The 17585-nt window shown below is 43.5% G+C and overlaps 1 protein-coding gene across 1 annotated transcript in view; it reads left to right on the top strand.

The window, feature by feature from the left end:
• The window catches only part of LDHD (lactate dehydrogenase D), a 521655-nt gene that overhangs the window by 234343 nt on the left and 269727 nt on the right, over positions 1-17585 (top strand). Inside the window, exon 5 of the mRNA XM_085638586.1 lies at positions 15374-15533. Within this exon, the coding sequence (XP_085494712.1) occupies positions 15374-15533 (160 nt within the window). The remainder of the gene's footprint in view (positions 1-15373; positions 15534-17585) is intronic.

Genomic DNA, 17585 nt, shown 5'->3' with positions numbered 1-17585 from the left:
ACCCTGTGCCTCATGGGAACAGTCCAGCCCGAACTGCCAAGCCATGTCTTCCCTGGACCGGAATCAAGCATCCTAGGACCGGTTTCTGGCTATCAGCCGTCATCAGCCAGGATAGCTTGACTCCAGTGGCGTAGTGAGCACGGGTCCCACGTCTGGGAATACCCATCCCACTTAGGGCGAAAAGCATTACAACAAACAAATGATGGACGGAATGCTGACAATGCAGACATTCTCCCCCAGTCAAGAGATCTGGGTTAAATCCATCGTTCTTTTGCCCACTACGCCACCCCAGTTTAGACATGGCCATATGCAAATCAGTCTTGACCCTGTGCCTCATGGGAACAGTCCAGCCCGAACTGCCAAGCCATGTCTTCCCTGGACCGGAATCAAGCATCCTCTTCCCTGGACCGGAATCAAGCATCCTAGGACCGGTTTCTGGCTATCAGCCGTCATCAGCCAGGATAGCTTGACTCCAGTGGCGTAGTGAGCACGGGTCCCACGTCTGGGAATACCCATCCCACTTAGGGCGAAAAGCATTACAACAAACAAATGATGGACGGAATGCTGACAATGCAGACATTCTCCCCCAGTCAAGAGATCTGGGTTAAATCCATCGTTCTTTTGCCCACTACGCCACCCCAGTTTAGACATGGCCATATGCAAATCAGTCTTGACCCTGTGCCTCATGGGAACAGTCCAGCCCGAACTGCCAAGCCATGTCTTCCCTGGACCGGAATCAAGCATCCTAGGACCGGTTTCTGGCTATCAGCGGTCATCAGCCAGGATAGCTTGACTCCAGTGGCGTAGTGAGCACGGGTCCCACGTCTGGGAATACCCATCCCACTTAGGGCGAAAAGCATTACAACAAACAAATGATGGACGGAATGCTGACAATGCAGACATTATCCCCCCAGTCAAGAGATCTGGGTTAAATCCATCGTTCTTTTGCCCACTACGCCACCCCAGTTTAGACATGGCCATATGCAAATCAGTCTTGACCCTGTGCCTCATGGGAACAGTCCAGCCCGAACTGCCAAGCCATGTCTTCCCTGGACCGGAATCAAGCATCCTAGGACCGGTTTCTGGCTATCAGCCGTCATCAGCCAGGATAGCTTGACTCCAGTGGCGTAGTGAGCACGGGTCCCACGTCTGGGAATACCCATCCCACTTAGGGCGAAAAGCATTACAACAAACAAATGATGGACGGAATGCTGACAATGCAGACATTCTCCCCCAGTCAAGAGATCTGGGTTAAATCCATCGTTCTTTTGCCCACTACGCCACCCCAGTTTAGACATGGCCATATGCAAATCAGTCTTGACCCTGTGCCTCATGGGAACAGTCCAGCCCGAACTGCCAAGCCATGTCTTCCCTGGACCGGAATCAAGCATCCTAGGACCGGTTTCTGGCTATCAGCCGTCATCAGCCAGGATAGCTTGACTCCAGTGGCGTAGTGAGCACGGGTCCCACGTCTGGGAATACCCATCCCACTTAGGGCGAAAAGCATTACAACAAACAAATGATGGACGGAATGCTGACAATGCAGACATTCTCCCCCAGTCAAGAGATCTCGGTTAAATCCATCGTTCTTTTGCCCACTGCGCCACCCCAGTTTAGACATGGCCATATGCAAATCAGTCTTGACCCTGTGCCTCATGGGAACAGTCCAGCCCGAACTGCCAAGCCATGTCTTCCCTGGACCGGAATCAAGCATCCTAGGACCGGTTTCTGGCTATCAGCTGTAATCAGCCAGGATAGCTTGACTCCAGTGGCGTAGTGAGCACGGGTCCCACGTCTGGGAATACCCATCCCACTTAGGGCGAAAAGCATTACAACAAACAAATGATGGACGGAATGCTGACCATGCAGACATTCTCCCCCAGTCAAGAGATCTGGGTTAAATCCATCGTTCTTTTGCCCACTACGCCACCCCAGTTTAGACATGGCCATATGCAAATCAGTCTTGACCCTGTGCCTGTCCTTCCGTTGGAGCAAAGAAAAGAGAGGGGGGGGGGGTGGCCAAAACTCAGGTCAAGGGGCTCAAGGGACTGCACACTGTCAGAGGTTACCAGCACATGACAGGTAGAAAACTGAAGCCTCAAACCAGCCCTGCCATCAACAACAGGGATCCTTCTCTTTCGCTCTTTTACACTGAAACTCTGGTTTTGTGATGTCCAACGCCGTCTGATGGAGCAAGTACAATGTTTTGGAGATACCATTGATGGCGCGCTGGCGATCGCTGTCCAGCCTTGCTACTTCCTGGGTGCTGGGACTGTAGGGCCAAGACGTCCGTCTTTCATCTGTAGCTGTCACTGATGGGAATTAGGCTTAAATCAGTGTTCTGCAGGTTATTAGGACTTAATTCCCGCAGAATCTAGTGACGTAGGGAATGTGACACAGTTGTTAGTTTCCTTCAGTTTAGTATAAAAACAGTTCATTGTATTTAACAATAGGACTGCAGGCAGGTGGCCTGCAATCTTCAAGGGAGTGGCCAGAAGCCATGGGACAACTCTGGTTTAGAATGCACTGTCACTCTCATAAGATGCAAAGGCAAAGGCAGTACTTCTAGTCCAGGGGTCTCCAACGAGTAGCTCGGGAGCCACTGGTAGCTCGCCAGTACCTTCAAAGTAGCTCTCTGAGGTGAAGTTAAGCCCAGAATCAATTTCCGAGTAGGTGCCTATTAAAGAAGCACTGATCATCTCAAGAGTGACAGCCAGCCAAACGTATCACAGTAACTCATACCAACACTCAAACACACAGTGTGCCAGCCTATAGGATCTGCTACATGACAGTCTGTATCCAATCTCAATATAATTAAGCCACAAGGAGATTGACCATGTTGCAGTCTCTCCTTTATCAGTCACAACATGTGTGTGAACAGTGCACCATCAAAAAGGTATGGCAGCAGTAGCCTGAGCTGTAGTCAGTGCTGACCCACCAAAATGCGGGACTGCAGGAGTCAGAGTGAAAATGTGTCAGTTTAGATGCATGATCGGCTCAAAACCTGAGGAGAACAGGGTATGATACAGACCAGAGAAAACTAAGAGACTTTTAGAACAGATCACCATATTAAATGCTCCTAATAGAGAAAGAGGTTGCTCCAAGGGGAGTGTGAAAAAAGAAAGTGCTCATGAGGGAGGACAGATATAAAGGAGGGGAATCCAAAAGGCAAATTCAATAACCAATCAATTAAACATTCTGGTATCATTAGTAAAACTGGACGTGGTTCATAGTGGCACCAGTTTTACAGATAGGCCAGTCCCTTATGGATTTACAAATATTCATTTCATGATTTTCTAATGGGATAAACATCTCTTAGATTACTGCATCTGTGTGTTCCTACATTCCTTATCTAGAACACCTCAAAAGGGGAAACGTATGATACAAATTATCAGGGGCATGCAGATACCTCCCTTTAATAATTGTGCAGCAAGTGCACCATGCAATATACAGGCTAAACAATATCTCCTCATGATCACTAAGAATACCTGTCACCCTAGTCTAATAATTCTCATGTCTCTGGTGTCTGATCTACAATTTTTCCTTTCCCTAGTCACCTGTCCGGAGGGGGCATTATACCCGCTTAAAATCACAATCCTGCTACTCAGGACAGCAAATAAGAAACTCTTGGTGTCTCTTATGACTACATGTGGAAGTGCAATATCATAAGGAAAGTTAGGTCACCTTTAGCAAGAGCCACAGATTTATAGTTCATCCTTAGGGTCTAATCAGGGAACATCAATCTATGCTGCTCATCCCTTAAAGGAAGGAGCAGTAACATGACTAACTGCAGGTGACACACTTTTAATCCTGTATATCTCTTTGTTTATTTTGTTTTTCAATACCATTATAGCCAAATAGACATGCACTGGTGAAGTGTTGTCTGTCATATTCACAGCATGAAATATATCTGTGAAATTTAGTAAACAGAACAAGTCCAACCAACTGTTGCGTAGCGATGGGCATCGTCATGACCATCCCCTCACAACACAGGGGAGCTTGTAACAGTATTAAAAGCAAAAGCGTAAACACAACGCAAAAACAAAAAAACGTGCATAAAATAAAAACACACATGCCAAGCCATCAGGTATACTTGCTGTATACCAAGCACAGAAAGCATAGACAGATTTCAATATCATATGTAAATGAACGGTGACGCACAACACTACGTCATGCACTTTATGCACAATGAACCTGCAACTCAACAACTAATATTCTGGCCTGCTTAATTTGTCAGGCTCAAAAATAATATTCCATTTCCTTACTCTTTTCTTTTGACAGCAGGTAACCAAAGTGGTGACCGGCTGTCAAAACAACTGACTGTGTCGCTTCTGACACACAGGATCAGCAGGAACAATTCATAGAAAGACAAAATGCACAAAAATAAACACAAACATTTCTTTCCAAAGAAGTTATGCAAAAACACGTCTGTTTCAACACACAGCTGACAGCACCCTCCTTTTTGCAATTTGCACATTGATTAGGTCCCACAGGGACATATGGAACACTCGTTTCACCACCTGATGATATGGACCATCGCTGTTTCGTTGACTGTTAACCCCTGCTTTTTCACTACTCCTCTTCACCTACTGTAACATTCTCAGTCCTTTCTAGTCTTCTCTCACCCTGATTTCCTGCCTATAGTCATTCAGGGCGCTCATTTCACCATTATTCCTTCACAACTGACATCTTCGTCAAACCAACTCACGTGTCCAACTGTAGTCTTGTCAGCCCTCGAACCACCCAGAACAATCCATGAATGATCTGTGGACAGAAGCAAAAAAAAAAAATGCACAACACACAAAAAAAAACACTTCACATAACACACAAAAATATCAACTACAACTTTTAATCAGGAGACAAAACATAACACACATTAACAAAACACAAAAAATAAAAAATACAAACCTAGTGGTACTTAACTGTAACCATCTTGTCAACTTTGCAATGACTAAAGCATGTAAGCATGTTAAGCCACCTTAATTTTAACTGTCTAAAAGGAAAACATGTTCCCTTGCGCCACAATTCCTCCTGTGAAAAATGAATCTTAATTTGCTGATTGTTTTTACCTAGGCATGTAGCCCACAAAATTCTAAGAAAGAGCTTCATCTTACTTTTTGTCTGAGGCTAATGCCACATTTGTTAAATGAAGGCAACTACGTGGACATTATTTTTCAAAAGCAGAAATACCAATGTATCATTTTCTTCTCAGCACCCTTTTTTTTTTTTATTTTGTCTTGAACAATATGGGAACAGACAGGGCTCCGTAACGATTCTCGGCTGTCCTATATTATCAGAAAATCTAAAAATAGCCCCTCAGCGCGGAACCAGCCACTGCGAGCACTCCTGGCCCCCACCACTTTCCAAGGCTCTCCTGCTGCAAGCATTACACATTTTCATGTCAGAGAAGCTTTCTAAGCAGTGATTTCACCTCCTGGTTTACTCGCTCCTATTTCTAGCCCCCACCTTACAGGCTTCAAGGTCAAAATCTGCCTTCAATTTCTGCATCGCATTCTGCGCTCTTTAGCCCTGTTTCTCTCCTCACCCTGAAGCTTGTCACAGACAAAAAAAAAACCTTCCTAACTCTTCCTAACCTGCAATAATTAACCCTTTTTAAAAACACATGTTATATATATTACTTCTTTTAGGGGCTACAATTTATTTATATTCTTAAATTATTAAAACATTTACTGTGAATAACTCACAGAACATAATAACATAACATAATAGCTTTAGAACAAATGTTTGTTACTACCCTATGTAACGGTACTTTGTTCATCAACCTTAAAAGGATGAACGTCTCAGTAGGTCTAGCTAGAGTTAGAACCTTCAATCTTGATATTAAACTCAAACCTCTGCACTGGGCACATTGGCTCACTGAGACATTAAAAGCAACCCCAAATGGGAACAACCTGCAAATTTGTATTATACCTAAATATATGCATTTACTGAAGCCTAAGGCACTCTAAAACTATTGTAAAGGGCAAGAATGCTGTTAAATAGTCTATTTTACCCAATTTCGACTTTGATATGTGGGGCACTTAAAAATAAATATCCTATAATTGTGCTACATATTAATCATCCTCAGAATGTTCTTTACAGATTGCAGATATTGGATATTAGACATATCTCTTGCAAATCCTTTAAAAAAATGAGTTTTTTAAAGCCTGCGCCAAGTGAAATTCCATATACAAATGTCCTCATTATGCAGTACAACACAACTTATAAAAATGCTTAAAGAGAGGAAACCCTTAATTGAAATGTCTTCCTGTAATACAAAATAATGAACCTTAGTTTTGGAACCCTTTTTTTTTAAAACAACATTTTGAAATGCAAAGTTTCACCCGTGTTCAACTGAGGGCGAAGTCCTGGCTGAGTAAACATTCCTGTCTTTTAGAGCTGCTTGCTTAGCAACAATAAAAGCTTGTGTCTCAGTGTTGTAACATGAGCACGTGGCAGTTTTTTTTTCTTCAAACGAAGACATATCAATGCGTGTTGCGTTTGAGTTCAGCAAAAATGTACTTCAGCTGAATTGTTTGCCTGTTAATATCTAATACAATGTATGTAAGTAAAAAATACTATAAGTTTATTTTTCTACAAAACACACAATTTCGTTTTTGAGGCCATTGTATTCCTAGTGAATGTGAATTTTAATTTTTATATTTTTATGCATTTAACAGTTTGTACATGTGCATAGTTGCTTACTCTATAAATTATATAGCAACATATAGCTATTTAGCATATCACATGGTTCATTTCTGGATTTTTATTTAATTTCTACTTAATATTAATTAACTGACATTTTGCTTAACAGACTGAAAACATCAAGAAAAACCACAAACACACATTGAGCTCATTTCAGACATAAACAGAAAGGGGTCAAACACTCAGGACACATACATTTAACCCACAGATCAACACTTAGGACAGAAACAAAGGACAGCCCACAGACTGTACTTAAACCAAACCATTTGTAAATACTAGTTGCAAGTCATATTTACAAGAAACGCTTCTTAATAGTGTTCCAATAGACTGCAAAAAAAAACCAGCCCAACAGACTGCTATATGTCCAAGAAGCCAAAATACACTCCAGTCATAAGATTGCGCAGAACAAAGGATCCTTGTATGTATTATGTCCATATTTTAATTCCCTGGGGATACAGAATCACCAAGGAAGAAATACGTTTTTATACCTAAACCTATTTAGGTATTCCCTCAAGGGAGCCGGCTAATTTAATTCACATAGTTCCAACCGGAGGAATTGGACAAGAGTCCTCCAGCCGGGAATCCCTTTCACAACCAAAACAACAAAACTTTCTAAACTTACTCAGACCATGCATCGTTATTTCACTGGACTGTTCACAAACATCAAGGGGTTAAATCAAATAACACAGCACAAATGTACTCACCCCTCGACTTCGGCAGTCAGGGCAGCAGTCAGCAGCCGTCAGGAAGGAGAAACCGCGCTGAAAAAGACCTTCGGACCACTTTGACATACAGGGGTCGCTTGACGTGGTTCGCGATTCCGCCAGAATTTTCTTGCGGGGTTCCTCACGACCTTCAGGCAAAACCGCTACCTCTGAAGCCGCCTCACAGAGGGCACCATTTGAAGAACCAGGCTGAATTAGGCCTGGCGGCGCAGGGTACGCCTGAAATCTTCTGAGTTCGCCTGCTTAATTGTACAGAGACACGGAACACTCTGTTGGCATAGGAACTTCAATTTATTAGCTGCAGCCTGGTACAGTTGTCCTAGAAGTACATCAGTGGTAGGTTCTCAGGAGACTGCCACTTCAATCCGTGGCTCACAGTCTTTTATAGCGCTTAAATCCCCTAAAGCAACAACGCCCTCAATGTGCAAAAAAAACCATGTAATCCACTAGCAAACATTCCTTTTACAAGATACAGGATAACAGGTAATAGAAATTCCTTCGCTAGGGTTGTGTTCTCTACCTGACCCTATAGGCCAGGTGGCATGAGCATTCCTAAGTTTAATTAATTTTACAACAGGACGTGTTTGCGTGATGCAGGTGGTGATTCGTAAAACAAAGGGAAGGCAGAGAAGGATCACCAAGGGTCAATAGATGGTTATCACGGAAATTAGTTGCTTCGAGCCGGTTCCCAGAATGTACCTTGCTCAGAGGAAAAGGAAAAAGGTCATTTAACATGTTACAGTTCAGAGTACGAAGAAACGCTACGAAGGTCGTCGGTGCCTGAGTGAGGGCAACATCACAATGGTGTCAATACGCAAGATGGAGCCGTAATCAAATTTCCTCAAAGTGGAGACCAGAAGTTGAAGTAATGAGGATTATCTAGCAGTAGGAAATCAGGCGGTGTGCCTCCCCAAGAGGTGCCGCTGGGAATACTGGCACTCTTTAGCTGTTACTCAGGAGGACAGATACAGGCAGAAAACTGCAGGTCTTTCCAATATATTTATTATCCTCTTCAGAGCCCCTTTTCCATTGTTTCCAATTTGGAATTGGTATCCAAGGTTGTCATTGCAAGTGAGCTGGCATCACTGATTGAGTTTGGCAGCCTGGATGGAGGATAACGTGTGGGAATTGCCCCTGCTTCCTGCACCAATACCCGCGTGTTATTTTCTATTTGTGGGCATGCTTTAATTCTGGCATTAAGCCTGCACGAAACAGTATACCGAGCTTCAGAATTCCTGCATCCCTTGTAATAACGATGGGATTCCCTACTAATATGGGCCTTAATATACATCCTTTTGTGTTATAAAGGTAGTGCATCACAGGCATGATTTTCCTTGAATTGCAGAGATTCCATGAGTTATGGGATGTAGCTAATCCTTTGCAGTGGTTTTTAGGTCTGGCGTTAACCAAGTGCTTCTAATTTTAAAAACAGTATATGCATAATATACTTACTAAAAAAGGTCTTTCAGCCGGCTACTTTTATCCATTGGTCTGTTGATATGGCATTCACATTTAGCTTCCACCCCACATAATAGAGCATGGGGAAGGGGTTCAGCCCATTCAGAAACAGGCTAACCACCCTTTGAGTGACTCCATTTTGCTCTTCCTCAAGGAGCACACCCGCACACAAGGTTGTCTCTTTACTGCCAGTGTTTTAGTTTTTACTTTATTACTCTGGTGTTGCCCTTGTGTTTAGAGTCTGATGTGATAGCATGACTATTATACCAGCTCTTCATGTGGAGCTTAGGCCGCATTGCAGCTTTAACAGTTCCTGTTTCTTGCCAATGCTGTTTTGAATTCCTTTGGAGTGGCCTCTGTTTACTTGGCAACTGCTATCTCAGAGCATGTCAGATTGTGTCAATTAAAAAGTGTCACTTTTTTTTTAGTATGGTGCATTGAAGTGCTTTTATAACTGCACTCTCTTTTATCATGTTGGTATGTGTTTTAATTGAGAACTACAGTTATATTTATAAACCAGTATGTATATCATGCTTGTATGGCTTTCTCAAGTGCTTTCAGTGCTCTTCTATGTCGTGTTTTTACAGACATTTAACTAGTATCCCACTAATTGGAGCTCTGCTATTTATCCCAATTTCATGATCCATCCATCCATCCATCACCGATTGGCTTATTTAGGTCTGGTGCCAGACAAGACCTTTTGATTTTAATACAATTATATGTATAACATAGTTGCTTACACAGGGTTTCAAACAGACTTCATCCATTAGGCTGTTTATTTAGCCACTACAGCATGCTTCATGTGACAGTGGGTCAGCACACGATTCACTTTGAGGTAAAACATGCTGCCCTTTCATACGATGAATTTAACCCAGATCTTTTGACTTGGGGAGAATGTTTGCATTGTCGGTATTCAGTCCATCATTTGTTTGCTGTAACACTTTGCGCCCTTAGAGGGATGGGTATGCCCAGACGTGGGTCCCTTGCTCACTGCGCCATTGGATTCAAGCTAGCCTGGCTGAAGAAGGGTGACATACCCTGAAACCGGTCCCAGGATGCTTGTTTCTGGTTCCGGGAGGACCTGGCCTGGCAGTTCGGTCTGGACTGTTCCCATGAGGCACAGGGTCAGACTGATTTGCATATGGCTGGGTCCAAACTGGGGTGGTGTAGCGGGCAAAAGAACGATGGATTTAACCCAGATCTTGTGACTGGGGGAGAATGTTTGCATTGTCAGCATTCCGTCCATTATTTGTTTGCTGTAACACTTTTCGTCCTAAGTGGGCCGGGTATGCCCAGACGTAGGTCCCTTGCTCACTGCGCCACTGGATTCAAGCTAGCCTGGCTGAAGAAGGGTGACATACCCTGAAACCGGTCCCAGGATGCTTGTTTCCGGTCCAGGGAGGACCTGGCCTGGCAGTTCGTTCTGGACTGTTCCCATGGGGCACAGGGTCAAGAATGATTTGCATATGGCTGGGTCCAAACTGGGGTGGCGTAGTGGGCAAAAGAACAATGGATTTAACCCAGATCTTTTGACTGGGGGAGAATGTTTGCAATGTCAGCATTCCGTCCATCATTTGTTTGCTGTAACACGCCCTTTCATAAAGGGCACATCTACACACAAAGTAGTGCCAGGGTCTACTATAGTAATGCATGGGTTTTTGAACCCCCCCCAAATAAATGCTGTCTGTAGCCAACAAAGTTAAAGTTTTGTACAAAGCATGAGAGAGCAAAACAAGAATTTTCAATGCTTAAAGGCTGGCAAACAATTCCAGACCTATTGGTTTGCCAATGCTTGTTGGTTGTGGTATCCCGTCATGGCATTTGCTTTCCCACGTATGTTAGATAAAAATCAACGGGTTTTATAGGCTGTTCTATGGGAGGCTCATAATATAATCCCATACATTAACCTCTTCCTTGTTGCCAGGAAGCACTATTGCCAGGAAGTAAAAAATACGTGCATTTACCCATAACTGAGTCTTCTTTCTACTTTATAAAAGGTGGAATATTTTGTGCCCCATGAAAAAAATACATGCAGGTCTGAAATCCAATGCTAAATTTCAAGGAACTCCTAGCAACACTTTTCTATGCGATCAAGACAAATAACTCCCACCTTGCACCTCAAGTAACGGAATACACCTCAACATTATTATGAGAGGGAATATCTAAATAAGATTTTCTGCGCCACAGAATATAAAAAATCAGGGTTCTGATGTCCCTACTGTGCCCATTCGAGTTGCGTGCCCAGGGAACGCTATATTGATAATGTTGCAAGAGAAAGATTTATCTGCACATATATCAATGTCTGATAGCGGTAGAAACAACTAAATGAACACATATGCCCATCAAAGGAATGATGTGCAACCAATATGCAAATCAGTTAATTAGTAGTAGAATGTCTGTCTGTCTGTCTCTTACTATTGCGACAAACCTCTTACCCACCAGACATTGTTCATCAAAATGCATGTTGATCTTTTCATCTCCTTTGGAGAGCTGGTTGTTATTTGCAATGCCACAGACTTCTTAACGTCATTCTCAGTAAGTTCTCCACAGGGGCGTAGGTATCAATTGCACGGCAGGTTCAGTAGCACGATAGATCAGTGGTTTGAGAGGCCCACTTCAGCCCAAAAAGTAGCAGTTTTTTATTCCCACCCCAAGGAACGGGAGTCCTAATTTCCTTGCTTGCATTGGGACCCATTCAGTGCTTAATTTGAGCCGGGGCTTTCGGGTGTGAAGCACCGGCACTTAATTGGTTTCCAGTGCTCGGCACCGGCACCTAATGGTCAACACCATACATAGAAGAGTCTACCACATGGTGGCGCTGTTCATATAATTTAGAGATGAGTAGAACAACGGTTGTTTAGGAATACAATAGGCATTAAAATTGCAAATACCTGCCTCCCCAGCCATTCTTTTAGCTTTGGAGACCTGGAATAAAAATGCAACAGAGATAATTAGTAGTTGTTTTGGCAGCGATGACAAGGGCACTTCATATTTTTCAAATTAAGCACTGGACCCATTGCACCATTGGAATGCTAATGGTACTCTATAGCTTGTCAATCCTATGGTCATAGCTTAGGAGAGGTCTGGGCTCAGACAATGCGCCCCTCTCCAGTCCTGCCTATGCTAGATCAAGGAGTGGCTGAGACTGCATTTCTTCCTGTTCATTGGAGACAAAATCAAGATTATCTTGTTTGGATCAAAGTATAACTCCTGAAGGGACATAGATCTTCCCATTTTTCTTGACCGAAATATACAGCAGGCTCCACAGTTAAAAAAAATAAAATATGAGCTGTGTTTTTTGATGGCATAATGCCTTTAGTAAGGCAAATCAAAGTTGTTCCTATATGGTTTCTACCATCTCAAAGAAAATGTCGCCGCTCCTGTCTTTGTAGAAGGTGCTGCCATTAACTCATGGCTGGATTGTGCGGGCCATCTCCTCCGAAGTGGCCAACAAAATGTCATCACTACTCTTAAACCCATGTTGGCGACCAGAGGCAAACATTGTTTTGTTTATGAACAATTCTCACTTTGAATCAACTTCCAACTCCTATCATGGCTTCTTCTAGCCTCGCGGCATTCAAAAGCCTGCTCAAGGCACTCTTGTTCTTAGTATTGTAAGCACTTAGAGACCCTTTGGGGGTGAGCTATGTAAATGTGCATATTAATTTATTTAACCATTTCAGATTCGCCCTACACACATGCAAGTCTGTGCCTCCAAGATAGTCCAATTCTTAGGCTTCCCCCTCCAAAGTGGTAGGGCGGCATGGGAATATTCAGGGACAGTAACATTTACTATTCTAATTAATACCTTATGAAAGTGGATTTTCTGGGGCTCTTGCCGTATTGTCAGCAAGCAGGGGGACTAAAAATACGGGCATAATAGTACAGACCTTCCAACTCGTGTGGTGCCGCCATTTGTCACTGAATATTGTCTCCCTTCCCACGCTATTCCATTGTCACGAATTGAGGAGCTGATATCAAATGCTCACAATTACCGGGAACGCCCTGCAGAGAGCAAGTTTCCAGCCAATTTGCGGCTCTGTCACTCAATCAATCAGGTGTTTGTTAAGCGCGACTACTCACCCGTAAGGGTCTCAAGGCGCTGGGGGTTGAGGGGGGTCGCAGGTTCCAGTCCATCAAGGAGGGGGGCTGTCAAAGAGTCTGATTTTGAGGTTTCTTGCGAAGATGGGGAGCGATGTTGTCTGTCTGATGTGGAGCGGAAGGTCGTTCCAGGCTCTGGCCACGCAGAAGGAGAAGGAGCGGCCTCCCGATCTGGTCTTTCTGGTTCAGGGGACCACGGCATAGGAGGGCTGGGCAAATCATAGGGTCCTTTGGGGTGCATGGAATTTGAGTCGGCTGTTCAGGTATGCTGGTCCGGTGTCGTGGAGGGCCTTGTTAGCGTGGGTTAGCATCTTGAAGGTGACTCTAGCTTCGATGGGGAGCCAGTGGAGTGTGCGCAGGTGCTGGGAGATGTGGCAGTGTCTTGGCAGGTTGAGGACCAGTCTTGCGGCGGCGTTTTGGATGTTCTGAAGCTTGCGGGTGAGGTTTTTGTTTATTCCAGCATAGAGTGCGTTGCCGTTGTCGAACCTGCTGGTGACCAGGGCGTGAGTGACGGTCTTTCTGTGTTCGAGGGGGATCCATTTGAAGGTCTTACGTAGGAGGCGGAGGGTGTGGAAGCAGGACGACGAGACGGAGTTGATCTGGCGGTCCATTTTGAGCTCTGAGTCCAGGATGATTCCCAGGTTGCTTGCGTGGTCCGTGGGGGTGGGCGGGCTTCTGAGGGCGGGGGGCCACCAGGTGTCGTTCCAGGCATCAGGGTTTTGGCCCATGATGAGTACTTCCGTTTTGTTGGTATTTAGTTGCAGGCAGCTGTTTTTCATCCATTTGGCGATGGCTTCCATGCCTTCTCGAAAGTTGTGTCTGGCGATGTTAAGTTCGTTGGATAGGGAGAGGATGAGTTGGGTGTCATCTGCCTATGACACAATGTTGAGGTTCTGACGATGGGGGCGAGCGGAGCCATGCAGACTATTTCCCTTCCCGGGTGTGAAACCTACCCAGGACATTGGCGGCAGTCTCAAACTTGGGGAGGGGGTGGCGTTGTGTCGAAGGGGAGGCTATGAGTTAGTGACTCCATATAAACCCCTTTCCAAGGCCGCCCCTGCTCACACATGGAAGGTTTTCACAAGTTGTTATACGTGGTTAACTCTTTTAGGTAAGATATTAATGGGTCATTGGGCAGGAATGGGACTGTCCGAGTCTCTCATAGACGTGGTCCAAGGCTATTAATAAAACCTGCAAACAAAATAACAATATTCTAAAGTTAATAACATTGTGGGTTTATACCGACATAAGGCCTCCGTCCAAGTAAAGCCTAAAAGATCACTGCCCTGTGGTTAAAAGTAAAACGAAAAAAAGGTTGGCTGTACCCAAAAAGCATGTATTTTGTGATGTTTTGTGAACAGAAGACACACACATTCATAGCATGACATAACATAGAAGGGTTGGATTAAAAATGTTTGTCATTACAGCCAAATAATCAACTAGTTGGTACAACAATACTAGAAACTCCTACGAACTAGAACATCTCATTGATTAAAGCTGTACATATTTAATTAAGAAGATGAAATCATACATTAGTAAACACAGGAATACCATAGCTTCATCAAGTACCAGCAGTGCTCGGATAAAAGTCCTTGAATTTTCAAACAGAAACATAACCTTTCCTCCGGAAAGCAGAATCATTCATTATACATTAGTTTAAGTCCTTGACCATGGCTGAGGCTGTATTTTCGTTGATTTTTTAAAAGCGAGAAAGGCACATGCACGTGGAAAACTTGTACACCTTAAATAAGCATGCACTTTTCCTCAGCATTTCATGAATGATTGCTAGTAAAGTCAGGTCCAGCCTAGTTATGATAACTGAAGCATGCCTAAATAAATAATGATTTTGTAGCAAATTAAAACTCTCATGCACGCTTGAGTTTAAATAGTCACCAGGCTCATTAAAGATAGTAGGGCATTGAAAGACAAACAGGATCAACATACAGTAGACCTGCCCATCAGCTGCAATGCATACAGCTCCTGTCAATCAGACTAGTTCCCATGAGATGCAGTGGTGCACAAAGGATCAGGAATATCCGCTGCATCCAATTTCTACTTTTCCCAAATCACAACAAAGTAGAAAAGACACCAGTAAGGGATTCCTTTCGGAGGTAGTTTGGATGTAGTGAGATTGGGAGCTTTGAACCAAACAAGCGCTCTGAAATACTGAGATAGCGATACCTTGAATTGTTTGAGGAACTTGCACCCAAGCTCTCCCAGCTAATTGGAGTCATGAGCTTCTAGTAACCATTCTGCCTGCAGGACAGGGCAGGCACAGGATGACCCAGAACTCCTACAAATGTGGTGGCCCATTGTCAGTGAAGATTGTCCTGAGGGGCATCTGCTGGAGATCTTCTGCTATAGAATGTGTGTTTCTGTTACAGATCCTGGTGCTGATGCCTCCCTCTGTGGCATGGCAGCCACCAGCGCTTCCGGGACCAACGCAGTACGCTACGGCACAATGAAGGAGAATGTTGTCAATCTAGAGGTGGTGCTGCCTGATGGGAATATCCTGCACACCGCTGGCCGAGATCGACGATTCAGGTATGGGGCGCAAGATGATATTGGAAACTCAAGTTCAACCTATATGATAATAGGCACGCCCTCAAACGGTATTACTCCCAATGTATACACCTCCTCATGCTAAAGGGCTGCAGACAGGTATCAAGCTCCTGTGATTGTTGACCACCTTTTGTGAGGTCTGTTTGTGGCTAACAAATCAATATTTAAAGTGTCAGTGCCCTTAGGTCTTGACCTTTGAGAGTTCGCTTGGTACAGTTGGAATTGAGTAAGTAGGTGCTTTATGTCGCTAATAAGGGTGTCAGATGACCCGCAACACACTTAGCCCAATTTTCTGCACTCATTTCACTTGAAGAAATGTTGTCTGAATTTATAGGAAAAAAACTTTAAAGGTGCCATAAGATTACTGGTACATACCTGCTACTTAGCACTTAGCACAAAGCACTTCACCCCACCAGTTTGCACACATCACTGGCACATAAGCTCTGAAATTAGATCACTGACAAATGATAGTTGCTTGCTAGCTAGATCACACAAGCTCTGATTCCTGCATCAGGGTCACTGAAAACAGTGTTGCACTACTGATGATCTAAGTTTAAATCAACCTTCTGCATCGAAAAAGAGTAAGCACTACTTTTGACTCTAGACCACTGGGATCCAAATTCTCCAACATAATAGTTTTATAATTTTTATCTTTTTTTGTTCTTAAAATGTATGTTCAGCAGTGATATTGCAATCCACAATTATATGCTAATGGTGCTTATGAGTATCTCAGGAAAGTTATTTATAAGGGTGATAATTACCAAATTGATGCTTATTAATGATCTTTACAAAATGTCTGGCTAATAGACAGACATGTGAATGTACAGTTTTAGATAGTCTAAAGATCTGGTAGTTATCTTTGACCTGTAGATCTTATTTATTAACAGAACTGCTGTGATCTTCACTGGTTGGGCATTCTTTTGAACAGGGTTTAATCCTATCTTTAAGAAGGGAATGGTAAATGATCATGTGACATATAGAATCCTCTCTTTAATGGATGTCTCATCCAAAATATTTTCTCAATTGTTGGTGAGGATTGGGCCAAGAATAACAAACTAGTATGTATTGAACTGGATTTAAATCTGGCCAGTCAACGGTGCAGCCGATTTTTACATTGAACTATATATCACAGAAATCCACCAGAAGGGGAAATGTACCTGTATGTGTTGTTGATTTTAAATCAGTCTTTGTTTTGATGAACTAAAGGCTATTATGGCTAAAGCTTATGAACACGTGAATCCCACAAGATCTGCTTTGCTTCCTTATTGCTTTTGATTCGGAAAATTAGAGCAGGTTTTTACTGGCCCACAAGGAGTAAGGACAGCGTGGATTTCAATCAGTAGTGGGTTGGAACAATCTTGCATCTGTACATCCCTGCCGGTCTCTTTTTCTAAACTATCTCCCAGAGAGCCGAATAAGGCGAGGGCAACCTTCCAAGAGTTGATGATCGCCGTGTAAACTCACTCTCTGCTGTCAATTTAGCCACCTTAGATGTTACGCCCTTAGGCATACAGAGACAGCTGGTTGCCCTACAAACATAATAGGTTGATAATAAAATTAAAACATGCATAATATCCGGGCAGGAAAAATACCAGCTTTAGTTAACATCTAGAGAACACCAGATTGAAGTGGCGGGTCTCATCAGTATCTGAGAGCTATCTTTCATGAAAAAGTTTCCTTTAAACAACATAGCTTAGTCAAGGATTTAGCCTCTTCCTATGGGTTGTGTCGATTCGATAAACTATAGGTCTTTTTTAGATTTTGGTGGACAGGATGCTTTGTCATAAATGTGGTGGCTATCCCGCCTGTTGCATTACAAGTGCACTAAAGTCTATGGCACTTGTAATACAGAGCCATGTTTTGACAGAGTATCCTGTCCGCCATACCTTAAATAGGGCCATCTGCAAGGGCTATTCAGTTGGTCTTTTACATCAGGCCTGTTGGGCCAAGATTGTTCTGATAGATACCTGTAGAGTTCCTGGGCTGACGGATGCCCCAAAATGTGATGCTTTTGAAAGGAAGGTGCTCAGAAAG

The sequence above is a fragment of the Triturus cristatus genome, chromosome 12, assembly GCF_964204655.1.
Source record: "Triturus cristatus chromosome 12, aTriCri1.1, whole genome shotgun sequence".
Taxonomy (NCBI): domain Eukaryota; kingdom Metazoa; phylum Chordata; class Amphibia; order Caudata; family Salamandridae; genus Triturus; species Triturus cristatus.
Note: the sequence above shows the minus strand (reverse complement) of the source record. Positions and strands in the feature narration are given on the sequence as shown.